At 39.3% G+C, this 18674-nt stretch overlaps 1 protein-coding gene across 3 annotated transcripts in view; it reads left to right on the top strand.

The window, feature by feature from the left end:
* Positions 1 to 18674, top strand: part of ITGA8 (integrin subunit alpha 8) — a 125062-nt gene that overhangs the window by 88802 nt on the left and 17586 nt on the right. For all 3 annotated transcript variants that reach the window (XM_030010012.1, XM_030010011.1, XM_030010013.1), the window contains exons 26-27: positions 2965 to 3090; positions 6406 to 6519. In XM_030010012.1, coding sequence (XP_029865872.1) covers positions 2965 to 3090; positions 6406 to 6519 — 240 coding nt within the window. The remainder of the gene's footprint in view (positions 1 to 2964; positions 3091 to 6405; positions 6520 to 18674) is intronic.

The raw sequence follows: 18674 nt of genomic DNA, 5'->3' as shown, positions 1-18674 counted from the left end.
AGACTCTTATTTAGGGACTTTTCCTTTTGTGTAGCTTATCTTTCTCTGAAAGCAGTGAGGGACGTGAAAGAAAAGTAAAGTTATGAATCTTGCAAAAGGTGTAAAGAGGAGCAAAAGGACTGATCAAAGATATGGAACAGATTCCGTTGCAGAAGAACTCAGTACACTAGGATGCTTCAATCTAGAAAGGAGGTGACTATGCACAAATATGATCTGCAAGATCAGAAGTGGAGGGAAGAGTGTGGGTGGGGATTGACTACTGTCTGCCCATTACTGCACAGGAATGCAGTGTGTTCACTGCACAGGAATTAGAGCATCAAATGAAGCCTGTAAAGCTAGATTCAAAACAAGCAAAAGGAAGTGGTGGTTCATGGTGACAGATACTAGGTGTCTGGAATTTGCTGCCAAAGGAATTAGTCAGGGTTAAAAGTTTACACGGTTTTAAGAGGAATCTGGACAAATTTGCAAAAGAGAAGTCCAGTGAAGATTAACAAAGGAACAAAAACTTCATGCAGATCAGGAAGTCCCTGAGCTGAAAACATTTGGAAGCTGAAAGTTACTAGGAGAGAGCATTGTGTATGCATGCCCTCTTCTTATTCTTCCTTCCACATCTGCTTAAAGGCCATGTCGATGAGAAGAGAGCTCAGCTGGATGGACTTTTGGCCTGAGCCAGTATTCCTGAGGAGTTGTTGGGTTTTTTTCCCAGATTGATGACAAAAGTAGTTTTATGGAGCCTGTGCCTATAAATACCAGAGGTATAGGCAGTGGTTTCCAACTATGGTAGACAGTGGGGGGGTGATATACATGGCACATTCTCAATAGCTGAGTACTGTAGTACCGTGAGTGAGGCATCTGTCAGGGAAGCAGCGAAATAACAGCTAAAATCCACCACATGGGTAAGGTACATCCACTAACATGACTGGCAGGAGCTAACCTCCTCCTGAGGCAGTGTCTCCTCATGCTGCAGAGCCATTATTATTGTGTGTAAGTCCTGGTCTGGAGACGAAATACTACCATCCAATGCATTGCTCTTGAATGGTCACTGACACCTCTTGTATAACAGCTTTTACACAAAGTCCTCTTCCAGAACATTTCTGATGGAGTTAGAAATTGCAGCAGAGGGTATTGCCTGGCTAGAAAAAGAGGAAAGCTAAACCAGGTTTTGAAATGAGAAGTGAAGAACTGGAGAGATGTGGAAATCTGCTCAAGGTGACAAGACTTGGGAGAAGAAAGCAGTACAGTTTTCCCTGGTGAGGAAAGTGAGACACTGTAGTTAAAGGGAGGGAGTGAGAATCCATTTAAAATAAGGTATGGTGTGCTAAATATGTGGTGTATAAAATAGCTACAGGGACAGAGTTGTACAATTCCATGCTACTGGCTCAAGAAGGATAAAATAGTATCTTTAACCTGAACGTCTAGGCCACTAGAGAAATTCTGCTTTTAAATTATTGCAGGAGACATGTATGTTTTCTCTTAATCACAGAGGGCTGTTTTTGAACCTTTGCTGTAATAATTCACTACTAAAGATGCTAACACCTAGGATTTATGAAAAAAAAATAAGTAGATATAAAAATCATCTAGTATTCAAATGGACCTACACATGTATCAGTTGTGATCATATATTGAGAGCTTCTTCAAAGGCATGTCATTATATTGTGGTTCTTTTAATTTGTCATCATTAAAGAAGCCTATATGTGCTGGTGACAGAATCCTGGAAAGAGAATTCCCACATGTTATCGCATTGAGAGGGAGAGATTTAGTAGCTATTTAACTGTTCCCTTATGGCAAAAAAGACAATGTTAACCTAATTAAGCAACAGGAAAAAAAAGATTCTTATTTTTGCTTAAGGGGTTTTCATCAGTTAATAAATTATAGTATCTTTCACTTTGTAGGATGCTTTTGACTGAAGATCTCAGACAGTGTCAAAACAGTTGCTTCTTTAGCCTCATAACTTTAATCAGATGAATGGTACAAATTTTCCAAATCTAGTACTACACAGCATTAGTGTGTGGAAGGTTTTGTGTGTTTATAGCTATTATCTTCCCCTTAGTGCTACAACATTTCTTACAATTACAAACATTTTCTTTAGGTATTTAAGATATTTTGTGTTCAGAGATTAAAGGGCCTGATAAGATGGATCTGATTATAGCTCTTTATAAACTGAGGCCCTTAAAGAATAGTCTTGTCTATGTTTAGGTGAGTTCCTGTTGAGATCTTATTGCAAACTTCCACATATATTTTGTTGTGATTTTACATGATTGGATTGTCATGAATTAGAATTTATCTTCCCTCCATAGCATTTGGGCTCCCAGGCATTCTCTGAGGCTTCTTGAAAGAAGCCATAAATGCTCAGTGTAAAAATTAAAGACAAACTGCCAACAATAAAAATAGGTTTTAATCAGAGAATAAAAATCCGTGAAGATGAAGCTGAAGAGAATGCACTTTAATATGAGATCAAAAATGAACAAAGTGTTTCATTATACAAAGTTGAGTTATTACCAAAAGAAGTCTGTAACAAATAATGATCAAAAGTTGCGTTGCTAGAATTCAGACTTCCTTTTTTTTTTCTTTTACTTTCTAAAGCTGGTAAAATCATTATATTTCAATAGGCAGATACTGACCTGAACTAATAACCAGATTTCCGTGCAGCAACTTTGAGTTTATCCTGTTACAGAGATCAGAATCTGGCCCCAAGAGTCTAACAAAATTAAGTACAGCAATGAAATTGACACCAGTAAAAGGTGGAAAAAAAAGTTACCTACTGTAATTCCTATAACTAGGCAATATCTTGCTGTGCTATTACTCATCATGCTCCTAGTTGAAGACAGTGTATTCTCATGGCTGTGCTGTTAAATTGAAAAAAACAGTGTTGATCCAAAATTCAAGACCTCTTGAGAAGGGAACAAATCTGTTAGATTCATTGCATGAGTATGTCATTACCATTCACATTTTTTCTCTTTGCAGTTTGCTATTCCACAAGACACTCCTGAACTTGCTGCTTTTTTGTATAATTCCACAATTTCTCATTACATCAGGAGAAGGGATGTCACAGTGGCAGAACCTCACAGGAAAAACTCTGCAAAAATATTGGTGAGCTATCTAAAAACTTTAAACTGGGACTATGCATGCAGTATACCAAGGTGGCTGTTGGTTTGACTGCAATTTATTTACAGACTTTTAAATATTTTTCCAAGTGATTTTTAACCCCTCAGTTTAAAATATTATTACATATCACCATGCCACAGGTTAGCAATTTTGTTTGACAGATTTTTACATTGAAGATCATGCATGCCAAATTCCTGGCTGTCTTACTCCTGGCTGTTTGCAGACAAACCTCTGTGGTCACGCAATGGCACACATATCACAGGGAATTTCAGCACAGATTTAGAGAATGGGCCCCTCTTCCACAAACTAAATTTCAGATTCTGACTTTTGAAAGGTAGTTCTCTTCTTGTTAACTTGACTCCTAGCATTCTGGCTCTTTCGTAAAGAGTAGCTCACACTTAAAATTAACATTTTCATGTAAAGTAACAGTTCTGATGTACAAATACTTTGGAGTATATTTGTTCCCCCCAGTAAGTACTTATATACACATGGAAGGGTAAGACTCTTTCCCTTTACATTACCACAGGCAAGGCAAATGGGACAGGTCACTGCATTTTTAACATTCCAGACAATGCTGGAGCAAGGCCAAAGATCTTTCTCCCAGGAAAATAGTTCTGATTAGTCAGTCTGGTACCTGAGTATTTGGACTTGGCTGTATTTTCAGAAGGTTGGAGTTTTTTGCCATTCCTGCATTCAATGTCCCATCGTTAGCATACTTCAGCATTACAGGCATCAGCTCCCTTTGCCTAGAGGCTGTGTTCAAACTCGATGACCTTGAGGTCAGTCGTGGGATTCATGCAGTCAGTGCTTTCCATCTATTTTTATGAACCTTGGGCAGATTTTCTTTGGTGCTGTCCAGTCTTTTATTAAGCTGTTTACTGCAAGCTCACATTTGAATTCCTTGACATCCCTAGAATTTGGTTATGAAGAAAAGAACCTCACAGACCTAAGTATTCTGGAGTAATAGAATAATTATGCTGCTTCTGAAAGTTAATTTGGCAATTTTCATAACAGGAAAAAGATAGAATCTGAAAGTAATGAATACCATAATGTTATTAAGAACAAAATCACAGATGAACCTGTTTTAAACAATAATTGCTGTTGATTCCTATGTAATTCTTTCATCAACCTAATACCCTGGGAAGAATCTGATTCCACTGGGACTGAAGGAAAAATGGCTGGGCTTTTGAAGACATACCAGTCAATACCACAGAACACTTAATCCATTTTTCAGTAATACCTTAATTATCGGTTATATTTGTCAGTGATTAGGCTCATATGCTGCCAGCATAGACATTACTGCAGCAACTGAAAGTGATTAAAAAGTTCTTAAGTATGTACTGTGTCTGCATCTTAAAATACGAAGCAGAGATTTTTCAGCTGCTTGATGTCGACAGATAATATTTAGCTGAGTACTTAGTAATATAAAATTGGCACTGTGATGAGCAGTCTTCTAGGACAATATGCTTTTGATAAGCACAAATTAGGATAGGATTGAGTACAGTGCTTACCACTGGATATATAGCAGGACTTTTCCAGGATGGACATGGAAAAGCAATATGTCATTTGTTCAGTTAGAAAGGTGTCACAATTCTATGTGCCTTCAGCATTGCATACTACAGATCTAGAAAAATTAAATTTTATTTTGACACATTGGAAGTATACATGGAAAGTGAATGTTGCTCTGGAAAATGACCAATTGGCCAAAGGTAATTCTTTGTTAAAATTTGTATTTTTTTGTCAGAAATTTTAAGTTATTTTCATTTTCATTAAAGCATTTTCACAGAGAGAAAAAATGTTCTGAGAACCTTTTACTCTATTTATACTGTTTATTAAACATTTGGTTACTCTTCCATTAGTTCTAATGTTACAATGTTCTGAAAGTCACTACAGACTAAATGCATTACTAAGAAAAATAGAAATATGTGTTCAGGTCCTAAAAAGTCAGCCAAAAGTAGACTTTTTTGCATACTAATGATTTATTTTGTTAATATGTGGGTTTGGCCACTATGATTAATGAAAACAGCTCTCCTCCTTCCTGCAACATAAATAAATCTGGTTGGAGGATGTTTAAATATGAAAAGCCAAATAAACAGATACTTTGAAATATTCATTTCAAAGAAGGGTTTATAGCTGCAAGTTCCAGGGTTTACAGTTTCATTTTCAGGCAGATTTAGAAAACAGTGATTAAGCATACAGCTTCTACTTAACTTGTGATAAGATTTGTGGAAAAAACTGTCTATAAAGATACAGGATTCCTTAAGGGTATTTTCAGATCTGTTACATACACCATCATCTCATTTTCTGAAGTATGGGCTTTGGTAGTGCAGCCATTCTCACTCTCCTGAGGAAATATACTTGTGAAAACTTAGCTTTGCTTTTGAGGTCACAAGACCTTCTGTCATGAGTGTCAATCAAGCATCTGTAAGGGAAGGATTCTCTGCTTTGTTATAAAAATATGAATCAATTAAAACCTTGGCCTTCCTCTTGAATCTAACCAAAACTTTTCAGGTAAAACCCATTTGTATATATAAACCTATACATTTTTTTACACACACTTTTAATCATTTTTCTGAGATCTTTCTCCCTTTCTATGCCCTAAACAACCGCATAATTTCTGTGGTTACCTCATGAGACTCTGCTCATTCCCTTCAGTGGCTTCCAGTCAGCTTTTAACCTTTTTTTTGACATTCTTCTGGCAGATAGAGTATATAGTTTTGAGTTGCATTGCTTGGCTTTTGTCTTCAACCCTGTGTATGAGCCAGAATCACTGCTCATCAGAAACGTTTCATGGACAACAAGTTTCAAGCAGAGCAACTAATGAATCTCAGCAAATGTTCTGGCTGCTATAATGTAAACATCAGTAAGCAAACCAGGAGAGTTAGAAGAGGGGAAAGATTTAGGAACATAAATAAAGACTTCAGGGATGGAGAACAGGAAAAAAAAAGTGTTGAATTCACAAAATGACTGATAGATGAAGACAAAGCACATGCTTCAAAGGATTGATAAGTACCTGGACATTTTAAGAGTTCTTCAGAGTAGATATTGTTGAAAATTATTACTTTTCATTACTACAGGTAGGCGGTTGTATGCATTGGTGGTGCAAAAAGAATCTTCTGCTTGGTTTATAGTTCGCACAATGACTCTTGGGGTATCTCATGTATATTAGATGAAATTACTGATTTCAGACTACTTAACTCTTTAAGGGAAAGTTGATTTGTTTTGCTAATTTATAGCTCTTGAAAATGTTTATATACATTTTTAAAGCATAGGTATGACTTTCCTTTATTTTGTACACAGAACTGTACAAATGTGAAGTGTATCCTAATTTCCTGCACTGTGGGACAACTGGAAAGAGGGAAGAGTGCAGCGCTAAAAATCAGGTCCCGGCTATGGGCCCAAACATTCCTGGAGGTAATACACACAAAAATCTCTTTCTATACCCAAAGACACCTGCATCTTTTATTTGACCAGATATTTAAGAATACAAATGATGAAATTAAATGGGCCAAATGCAAATCCTTTTTATTATCACTTTCTTTGAAGATAACATCTCACTGGTTTCTGTTCAGGTCACACGCATGCTGCTTACTTTTCTTTTTCTCACTATCACTCCCTCTCAAATTCATGTCCTGAATCTTACCTGAAAATTCCAATATTATTTTTAAACACCTTTCCTGGACTGACCCAGATCAATAATCTCCTAGGTTTCCATGATGTGCTCTGCATTCTTCACTTCCTTCCCAATGAAAGGTTTTTCTTGGAGCCAAACCGTATATGGTGTACACTGTGTCCAGCTTAAAAATTCATTGTTATTCATTCTCTGTTAATCTAGGGAAGAGTAATATGTATCAAGCTCATATGACGTACAACACTCATGTAGTGACAATATGTGTCTTACCACTAAAAAGAAGGGACAGTGCAGACCATAGAAAAAATGAACTTCTCCTTGCAAATTCCTGCATTTCCAACCTCATATGCTCTCAGAATTGTATTTACACTGCATAAGGCAGAAGGATTGCACTGTAAGCTGTTACTTACAGCTGGCCATGTGTCTGTAGTACTATGTGGTTGTCATGTCATTAACACTGGGCGGTACCTTGACAAATTTATAATTCAGTTTGCTGTCACTAGGAAATAACTGCAGATCCTAACTTGATCAAAATGATTGATTATCACCTTCCTTCTTCAAGGAATTTAGAATTCCCCAGTCTTTCTACCTGGAATGCAAGAACCTTCCTGTGTTCCCCATAGTTGTAGGAGAATGATTTATCCCCAGAGTACCTTTTGCCCTAGCAAGAGAAGAATTGAGGATCTTCAGCATACAACAGGAGCTTTAAATTAAGCTCCTCACACCTTTAAATTAAGCTCCTCACACCTTTTAAGTTAATTTCTCCTTTTTCTCAAATGTGAAAGTGGATAGAAGAAATTCTTCCTCTCTTAACTTGCTTTCCTGGAGAAACAAGGAGCAGATGGGACAGTATTTACAGAAGGTTGAATGCCAGCTCAATAGCTAACCATCATGGCACCAAATCCACAATGGGTGCATACTCTGGGGGTCACGGGTCTCTCTTAGTGTACGGGACCATGGCAGTGTTTACTGAAAGGATGACTTGAAAGGTTTTTCTACCTGTCAGGACTAAAGGTCACATTCTGTGTTCCTTCTGCAATAGCTATTAGCACCATTATGACTGAAGAGAGCATAGAACTATCTGGCCTTGCTTGAGAGAAAGTGATTTCTGTCTAGTTCAGTAACAAAGGACATCCTTTCAGATTCTAGGTGAATTTATTCCTGATTTGTCAGTACATTTTCTTTCTATTAACAATCAATCCCAAGAAACTTTCATATCCTTTCTTCATTTCCCTTAGCACAGATACAATGCTTTTAAGAGGAGGCATATTTAGCAAATGTGTTTGAAAGGCTAGACTGGATGTACTTCATTAAGGTTTGCTCAGTGAGTCATCTGCTGGTGGGAAAAAGGGCAGGCTCTGGTTGAAATTTAAGCCCAAAAGCTCGACAGCTTGGATGTCTCTCTGTCCTTCCAAATCTGGGTAACTGGGATGGACATCTTCTAGTGTAAGCTTTTGCAAAGGTCTTAACAAAGTTTTGCATAGAAAATGCCAGTACATAAGCATCTCTACACTCATAGGAAAGACATACATATTAGAAAACATGATGGGAATTTTATTCCAATTTGTTCTAATTTCAGTAGGAGTCTGACATTCACACACTAGCTAGTCCCTGTTAAGTTCAGTTAAGAAGTTAACTGCACTAGTTCACTGTTCCTAATACATAGAGACAGGCAGAGAGGCAGAGATATTATCCCTGGCTGGAATAATCTGTGATAATTTTGACCACTGCAGTGTGCAAGTAATATCACAGTGAACCTTCCCCATCTTCTTCAGCAAGCAAAAGATAAAGCTTAGCTCCCTTAGCTAGCTACCTTACTGGGAACTAGACCTGACATATTCCGGATCCAATCAAGTCTTTCTGTTCATCATTCTGCTGGTGAAATCTAATTAACTCTGTAAGGGCCAAAACCAAGGTCCTGTGAAAAAAAAAGCACATAAATGAAACCCCTTGCACAGATCTTTAGATGCCAATTTTCTAGGCTTATTACAGCTATTTCAGTGGGAATTAGCCTCATAAAAGTTTTTTCTAAGTCAGTTTAGTATGTAACAAGAAATAACTGTAAGAGATTAAAGCTAAACAAATTTAATGAGAAACAGAGACTGTTTCTCTGAGTTTTTGGTTGTGACAGAGGATGTGCAACATTTGGAACAAACTAGCTACAGAAGACATGAAATCTCCTTTTCTTAGTGAATCTTAATAAAGACAGAATCTTCTAGCATATAAGCTTAGTTAGCTTGACTTGGGTTCAGAAAAAGGATAACTGCATGAAGTTGAGTGGGACGTTTAATGCAGGAGCAGGGGGACTCATCTTACCTAATTTTAGTCATCTGAAAGTTAGATGCCAAAGCTGATTGCCTAACTCTGTAGCCAGTGACAAAACAGAGAGGTATCTTCACAGGATGCTTTATCCAGCTGATTTGAAACACCTTCTCTGCCCTCCTTCTGATCTGGATGGTGGAGAAGAGTCAAAGCTCTGCCTTGGGACATGGGTGTGTGCAAACACACCAGGCAATGCCAGTGCTGCAGTCCCTCTAGCTTCTCCTTGCTCCTTAGTAAGTCCTGCTTGCTATGCCTGCAGCTCCCTTCACTCAGTGAGCTCAAGGCAGAGGTGGAATCTTACACCAACCTGTGGGCAGGGGCAAGGATGAGCCATCCTGTAGACTCCCTGGGTGCAGAGACCTCATGGCATACACTACTACAAGTACATCTTTTGCTTATTCCACTGACCTTACATACCCCAGGTATCAAACAAGGCTTTTTATGGGCTGTAATTCTACCTTTTATCTGTATCCTTAGGAAATATTTCTGTTTCCTTCGACTAGTAACTTGCAAGCCTTGTAAAGGCTCAGAAAACTCCACTTAAAGCAACAGGATTTTTTTCTAAGTAAAAAAGGTAGTCCCCAGAGAACTGTTGCATCCTCCCATTTACGTCTAAGAAGTTGCCAGAATAACATGACCCCTGCTTCACATGCAAACTTAGATATTGAGAAGAGAGCAAATAGTGTGATGGGATCTGGTTGCCTTCCTCCCATTCACCTCAAAACAGTTCCCTTTTTCACAGCCCCTTTTAAAATTAACAGTTACACAGCCATCACCAAAAAAGAGTGTAGAGCATAATTAGTTTCCTAAAAAGGGCACAATCTGCTCTTAGTAAGCCTGTAAACTTGTCGTTCCTAAGGTTATTCCAGAAGTATATACTAAAGTATACTTGAAAAACAACTGCTGTTAGCTAGGCTGAAATCTGCAGACTTAAACTGAGGATTAAAATACAGTCCAAATGATCAGGATGTGGTGATTCTGAACCAGGAAGGACTGTTCAAGGGCCAGACTGAACCCCACAGTTATGGTTTTGTAAAGAAACTTAGAGGAAAAGTTGCTGTCTCCACAGTAACATCCCAAACTCTTTTGCATATACAATTAAAGTACAAAATTTTCATATGCCAAAGAAAGCAGGATAATGGTGACATACAACGTTCCTCAACTGTGTTATAATCTAAATGAAGATACGATCTGCAGAAGAAATTGTTTGTGCTCATTAAAGCTGAGAACACACTGTCATTATGTATTCTCTTCTCATAGATATGCTAATGCGAACCTGAGAAGAATTTGACTGAAAGTGATTGATTAATGCTAGGACGAAATAATACATGTTTCTCATCGATTTTATATGGAACAGCCTGTATATTTTTTTGCCACAAAAGATCAGTCGTATTGACTGACTCCTTCCTCTTCCACTTAGTTTGACTGACAACAGCTGACCCCTTTGCCTCTTGGCAGTTGTAGTCTGTCACCTTAAAACCTGAACTCCCATAACAAATAACAGTTAAATGACGTGCAATGATTAGACATGTTTGAGTAAATAAAGCAGCCTAAATCTCCCAACCAGCCAACAAAGATAGAGACAGACATTGTGCAAAGGCTAAGAAGAATCACAGACTTTTTTGGATTCACTTCAAAGCCTGGCTGTAAATATGAACCCTCTAGTAAAGCTGACTTTTGATTTCAGACTTGCTGATCGAGCAAATAATAGCCTGATTCGTGCAAAAGAGAAACAACCTTACATGGTTATGTTACGTTGTGTTCTGTTAGGGCTCTATTATGTCCCCATTTGTCTATTCATGGTATTTCTGACTCACCAGAGGGAGATCCAAGGGGACCTTGCCCAGTGTTCTTTGAACTCTGATGGGTACTTTTTAATGTAAGACTCAGGAGTTGGCTAGTAAAACTTTGGTTTTGAAAATGTATTTCTAAATGATGAATCAGTACCATCCGTCTGATTTGAGACATCTTTCCAGGCTCCAAGCTCTTTGGACACTTATAGCACTGTGGGAAGTGGAACTCAGCTCATTCTTGACTATTATTTCAGCCTGTATTGAAAGTTCCTCACAATGATAAAAATCTTCTTCTGGGAGAGCTTGCGGAGGCAGTAGTATAAAAAAAACCACAGAGGGTGTACGAGGTTCCCAAGAGGTTTGAAGTTTATTTTATTTTCTTTAATGTTATTGAATATAATTGCATTGTTTCTCTCTTCACTTTTAGACAGATCCAGATATTTGAATTTGGCACCCCTGACTGCATGAACTTTAGTAGCTAGAAGGGAGAAAAATCTAGTTTTAATGTGAGAAAGCTGAAAAGCAACAGAAGCATGGCAGCCACACTGTAAACGGGTGCTCCCTCAGTACACAAAGTCATGTTTTGGCTTCTCGGTTAAATACTTGTTATTTCAGTGTTTCTGAACATGCACTGCTCCTGTTTCTTTTTAGATGCCTAAAAATGGAAATATATGCTTGACATAATAAAGGTGATGAGTGCTGCAGCATCCACGTCTTAAGTGCCTGGACCCGGACTGGTATCCAAAACCTGAAACTAAATACCTAGGCTCCCTACACAGCATACAGAGATGATGAGGTACCTCAGACATTGATTTGCACTAACCATCAGGGTAGTGCATGAGGGCAATCCCTTATCAGGACGATAGGCACCCAAATCAGGATTAAGCGGGAATATTTCCACCTCTCAGAAGGCAGAATCCAAAAATTACTTAGGAAGTACCTATAGCATTAGTTGAAAGACTTAGAGGACTTTGTTTATTCAATATTTAGTGGCAGAAGCTAGAGCTTGCAGTCTAGTGATTAGAGAATTCATGACTGGAAGACAGGAATTCAATTCGCTCCTCAGCTTGAGAAGCTCCACATCCCTGCTTTATAGAATGACGGTATTCCCTTCTGCTGAAGCTGCACCTCTACAAGGACATAAAAAGAAATTGGGAGGTCTGGAAGGGTATAGAAAATGAGAAAGAGCCTGATGTAATACCTTGTTATTTTGGACCATCAGCTAGAAGTCCTCCAGTCCTCTCATCCTCCTTTGCCTTCATTGCCTGGCACCTGGAGCTATCACCACTGTTAGAGTGCATGCTCTAATTGTACTTCCTTGATGAGAAATGTTGTTGAGAATCTCCATATTTTACTACTGGTGAACTCAGAGGCTCTTTTTAGTACGGTAGAAATTCTGTAGGCCAGGTAATGCTTTTGGGACAAGGATTCAGTTTAGCTGCACAAAGGCTGTTGGAGGCAGAATGCAGATAACCAGTGCAGTGGGGCCACACAGACTGTCCTCTGTGCAGCACACATATGTTTGCAGAGGCCTGGAAGTCAGAACACAGGTGAACTGGTGGAGGTGGTCCAAGACAGGTGAGAGATCTAGCTCTTGTATAGGCTCCTTTATTCAACCACTTTTCTCCCTCTCCTCTTTACTATGGGAGCAATTATTGCATATGTAAGTGGGATATAACCCTAAGGAACAATAGTTTCTATCCTCAGCATCCCCCTGCACAGAACCTCTTTCTGTGTCCAGCGGAAAACATCTCAGTCAAGGGAAGCTTGCTTAGTGTTTTCAAACCATAATTTTGCAGCCAGTCTAAATTCCCTATCCGTGGGTGGAAGTGGTGAAGCACCAGAAAAATCAGTGAGAGAGATAGCTTGTTCTCTCATTATTTGTCATATATAAGCACTATATGGAAGTTTAAGTAGATTATTTTAATTCAGACTGAGAATTAAAAGCCATAAATGTGATGCACTGCCCTTCAAGCCACATATAATAACAGAAGGAGGAAGTCATCAAAGAAATTTGCCTTTACGTCAAACAACTGTTGTTATTTGAAAAAACAAAATGAGTAAAAAAGAAAACTGTGTGTGGCCAAAAATATGGTATTATACTGGATTTGATTGTTTATGTGGAATGAAGGCTAGAAAGAAAGAGACCTTGGCACTGGGCTGAACTAGCTGGAGGGTTTTTTGGGTGTGGGCTAGTTTTGTTTTCATTCATTGTTATTTAAAATAATGTCAAAATGTTAACAGCAGAACATGAGATTCTTGCTAGATGTGCTAAAGTATAGGTAACATTAGGTATATAAAGAAATAAACATCTTAAATCGATAACTATTAAAAACTGTATATTAAAGTGTTCTGAAATCACAACAAAATATCTGCCTCTTATAATTTAAAATAGTCTGTTTAAATGAATGTAAAAGATATAATATGTGAAGTGTAAGAAGTTAATGACAGAGATGATGTGTTGATTTTCAGAGAAGTTGTACTGTCTTTGGTCACAGATACATTTGGGTGGATATACCCTCTTGTTACAAATAGCACAAGTACTTTTTGACCATGCACAGAGTCATACACACATTTTTTAACAAATTAATTCAAGAACAAATAGTTGTATGACCTCTACTCAGCATTTATGTAAGCTACTCTATTTATTGGCAGTAGTTCAGGTTTTTGGAGGTATGGGTCAAAGAAAGCAAGCTAATGAATTCCCAAAGCATATATTTAAAAGGTAACACCATATTGCTTACCCTCTTGTCTCTAAAATGTGCCAGACTCTAGCAGACATGAAGGGAAACAAGTTTTAATCAAGCAGGGCCAATATTGTTATAACAGCACTGAATTCCATATGCAACAGACATAAGTTCTGGGGGGAAAATTCCACCACAGCATGCAGCTTGCAATAGAGAAAGTATGTGCTTTTCAGTTAGGGTGACTTCACTGGGCTACATCTAACCAGAAAAAAAGTATTTCAGAGAAGTTGAACAATGCGCCATAGAGGCAATGGAACAAAGTCATTCTGGGGAGTCTCTCCAGTAGTTAAACCCTTCAAACCTGCAGAAGAACAATGACCTGTCAGACTTCTTTAAGCTTCCAAAAGTTTTTTTCCTCCTACCATCAGTCTAGCTCCCGGTGGGCCAGATTTGTCCCTGCATTTTAGTCTGCTCTCTGATTAGGATGCCTCTATATGCCTTAGAGATGCTTTGGGGAGACTTCAGGTCTTTGCTTGAGCTTCCTTCAGAAACCACCAGCATTCCACTGGAGCCTGGAGACCTCTTCTTCAAATTGTCCGAGATTTTCCCGCACTTCCCACATTATTTCTGTTTGTCTCAATTGTACTTAGGGCAACACTGCACTGAATATCTGTTGGGAACACTTTCCTTCATTTCTGGATGCTTCCGTGTCTCGCAACTGTTGAAGAAAACAAAGGCTTCCGTTCAAAAATCTATTTGTAAAACAAAAGTGTGTAGAGAAAGAGAAGCTTCAATAAATACACCAGCAGGGATCTACCACCCAAGCAACACAGGGGATGGCCATGTTTTGCTTACTTACGGGGATATTGGCAAACTACCATCTCAGCAACGCATGCAAGAGCAGACTCTTCTTGTTCTAACACAAGGGGAACCTCAAAAGGCCAAAGTAGCTAGGGCTGGGCTCCCTACTGTTGGTCATTAGGCACTGACATTCACAAATACCAAATTCCTTCTTCCCCTTCCTCTGAGCCATAATGAAGTCCTCAGCTTGAATTGTAAACGACAGGTCCTGCTGCTTCCAGTAAACACTGAATATTTAAACATCTGCAATTTAAAAAATGATATGGTGAAGAAATGCTGTTTCTCACAAATGACTTGAGAATTATAAACAAGGCTGTAGGAGAGACAGCTGCCTGTATCTCCAAGGTGTTGGTACAAGTAAAAATCCTGTTTGCAACTGACACTGACCACAGTCATTGTTTTAAAGCCCTTTGCCACAAACACATAATTCTGTGAATGCAGGAAAATACTCTCTAGTCTTTTATCTTCTCCATTCCTGTAAAGCAATGGAGATGTGCAGCATTTCTGGGAGCCTAATGAAGGGTCAAAGAGAGTTGATAGCTGTGGGCACAACCCAAGGCTATTAACTCCAGCCAAGCATTAATCCACAGGAAGTACCCTCTTCTGATGTTCTTATTGCTGATATAAGCTGAAAATGAAATAAGCCACGTATAGTAGGTGAAAAGATTTTTTTTTCCATGAGTGCTGTGTTTCCTTTATATGATGTTTCAAGAGAGTTAATGCCTTTACTGTACCTTAGCCAATCAGGCTGCACGTCTAATGTCTACTTCTTTAATAATATAATATATTCTGCTCTCTCCATTACAGATTACTTTTATAAGTCATATAAATCATATCTGGAATCCTGCTTAATATGAATTGCTTAGAATTGAAAACAAGGCTTTTTGGGGGGCTTTTTTCTGAATGCAAATCATTGCACAACTACGGAAACATGCTGGGACTTTGTGGGAGAAGTCTAGTGCTGTAGAATAAAAGATGAAGAATGGCTTGAGTCTGAAAATGGAAAATAATTAGTGTGATAAGGAAAAATTATTTTTCTGAAGACCATCTCATCATAGATGTTCAATACGATGAAAATGTATAAAAAATACTTCTTTTGCCAAGTCCAATATTAAATCTGTCTAATTTTTCATTTCAAACACTGTTGATAGAAAAGGTAGTTCCCTTTCATTAGATGCCATCTATCTTAAGGAGCTGATTTGACTATCCCTGTGTAGTCATTTGAGGCAGTATTCTTTGTATTGCTCATTCCTAATATAAGGCCCAAGGAGAGGGTAAATGTTCTGATAATAAACATTTGGCTGCTTTCAGTATTTTAAAAGAACAAAATTATGGCATAGCCAAATGAGTTCCAAAAGGCAATAAATGTGCTGGCTTCATGTCACCAGTAAACACTCACATATTTGAAGAGAAAACTAGTATTTTAAAAAGAAGACAGAATAGACAAGGCAAATACCAGAACTACAACCCTGGACCCCAAGAGAGCAGCCTTCAGCCTTTTCAGGATCTGCGTGGAAGAACTCCATGGGAGATGGTGCTGAAGAAAAGAGGAGTCCAGGAGAACTAGTGATTCTCCAAGATCACGTCCTTTAAGCTCAAGAACTGTCCATCCTGACATGCAGGAAGTCAAGGCAAGGTGGCAGGAGGCCTGCATGGATGAACAAGGAGCTCCTTGGTAAAACTCAGACATAGAAAAGAAACATAAAAGAGGTAGAAGCGGAGTCAGTTGACCCAGTGCAGAGGCTGGGTGGGGAATATAGAGACAGTGTCTAAGCACGCAGGGACAGAGTTAGGAAAGTAAAAGCCCACCAGGAGCTGAGCCTAGCAAGGGACTTCAAGGAGGCTTCTATAAGTATATCAGCAGCAAAAGGAAGGCTAGGGAAAATACGGGTCTTCTGCTGAATGGGACATAGAAAAGGCTGACTTACTCAATGCCTACTTCACTTTGGTCTTTACTGGTAAAATCTGCATGCAGTAATCCGAGGCTTCTGCGACCAGAGAGAAAACCTGCAGCAATCAACATTACCTTCACTGGAGGAATATCAGGTTAGGGAACATTTAAACAAATTGGACGTACAAAAGCCCAAGGGACCTGATGGGATACATGTACAAGTGCTGAGGCAGCTGGCCAATGTCAATGTGAGACCACTCTCAGTTATCTTTGAAAGGTGTTGGTGATTGGTGGAAATTCCTGAGGACTGGAAGAAAGCAAACGTCACACCTATCTTCAAGGAGGAGGATCCAGAGAACTACAGGCCAGTCAGCCTCATTCCAATCCCGGAGAAGGTGATGGAGAAAAAAAATCTGGAAGCCATTTGCAAACATCTGAAGGACAAGCAGGTGATTGGGAATTGTCACTGTGGATTTATGAAGGGGAAATCATGCTTGATCAACCTGATAGCCTTCTGCAATGAGATAAATGAGGTTCATCTTGGTGGACAAGGGGAGAGCAGTCATTGTTTTTTATCTTGATTTTAGGAAGGTTTTTGACACTGTCAAAGTGAATGAAGATAGGTGGACAGAGAGGTGGATTCAAAACTGACTGAACTGCCAAGCTTAAAGTGTTGTGATCAGCAGCATGAAGACCAGCTGGAGGTCCATCACTAACAGTGTACCCCAGGGGTCAATACTGGGGCCAATACTGTTTAACATCATTAATGACTTGGATAATGGGACTGAGTACACTTTCAGCAAGTTTTCAAATGACAGAAAAGCAGAAGGAGGGGTTGATACACTACATGGTTGTACTGCCCTTCAGAGGGACCTCGACAGGCTGGAGAAGTGGGTTGGCAGAGATTCCATGAGGTGTGACAAAGGGAAATGCAAAGTCCTGTACCACAGGAGGAATAACTGTATGCACCAGTACAGGCTGGGGGCCAACCAGCTGGAAAGCAGTGTTCTAGCAAAGGATCTCAGGGTCCTGGTGGACAGCAAGTTGAACATGAGCCCACTGTGTGTGCCCTTGCAGCAAAGAAAGTTGACAGCCTCTTGGGCTGCATTAGGAACAGTGTTGCCAGCAGGTCGAGGGAGGTGACTCTTCCTCTCTACTCAGCACTGGTTAGACAGATCTGGAGTGCTGTGTCCAGAACTGGCCTTCCTGGAACAAGTGAGACACGGACTGGAGCTAGTCCAGCCGAGGGCCACAACGGTGATTAAGGGCTTGGATGATCTGATATACAAGGAGAGGCTGAGAGAGATGGGACTGTTCAGTCTGGAGAAGAGAAGGCTCAGGCAGGGTCTTACCAGTGTGTATAAACATCTGGTAGGAGGGAGTAAAGAAGACAGAGCCAGGCTCTTCTCAATGATATCCAGTAACAGGACAAGAAGGAAGAAGCACATATTGAAATACAGGAAATTCTATTTAAACATAACAAAAAACCTTTTTACTGTGAGAGTAGTCAAACACTGAAATTGGTTGCTCCTAGAGTTTGTGGAGTCTCCATTCTTGGAGATATTCAAAACCCAACTGGACATGGCCCTGAGTATACTGCTCTAGTTGACCCTGCTCTGAGCATGTGGTTGGAGTAGACAATCTCCAGAGATGCCTTCCAACCTCAGCAGTTCTGTGAAAATTTTGAGGTGGGCCACGGTCATCCAGCTGCATCCAAGTTGGTTCCCAGGTTTAGGTTACGCTTATTTCAGGTCATTTTCACAAACAAACCTTTCTCCATCAGTGAAGGAAAGAAACAGTAGCCCAAATTATCATGGGGTCTTCTTACCTCAGTCTGCTCTACAAAACAGCTGAAAGGAGAGAAGCAATTCTTAGAGAGGATTTATGCCTTTGATGCAACAGGAAATTCCAGAGAAAAACACCACCTAGCAGGGAGGAAAAGATGTTGAGTAATCACATAGGAACCGAGTCTTGTCAATGGAGCAGAACTCCTAAATGTGCGAGAAGTAGAAGGAAGGACAAAGAGTTTTGCAGAAGGTGATTTAGGAAGTGACAGCGACGTTCCAAATACACTGGACTGTAAGAAGCTGGTGCCAAAATGAAAGATTGCTTTACTTACAAGGTTTTGTCTTTCTGTAAATCAGTAGTCAAATACTGTGTTGAATTCTGGTCATCATGTTTCAGAAAGGATTGACACAGGTAGCAAAAACAATTAAGGGCTTCAAAAATATTCTCATACAAAAGATTAAAATTGTTTACCTCAAGGAGTCTAATGTAAAGGGATATAATGATACTCGTAACTCCTAGCTCTGTGGATTCCAGTGGACATATTAGCACTTATCTGATGCTTTTCAAAGCATATCAAAGCACTTTCAAAGGAGATC

This window comes from Aquila chrysaetos, chromosome 3 (genome assembly GCF_900496995.4).
Source record: "Aquila chrysaetos chrysaetos chromosome 3, bAquChr1.4, whole genome shotgun sequence".
NCBI lineage: Eukaryota > Metazoa > Chordata > Aves > Accipitriformes > Accipitridae > Aquila > Aquila chrysaetos.
Note: the sequence above shows the minus strand (reverse complement) of the source record. Positions and strands in the feature narration are given on the sequence as shown.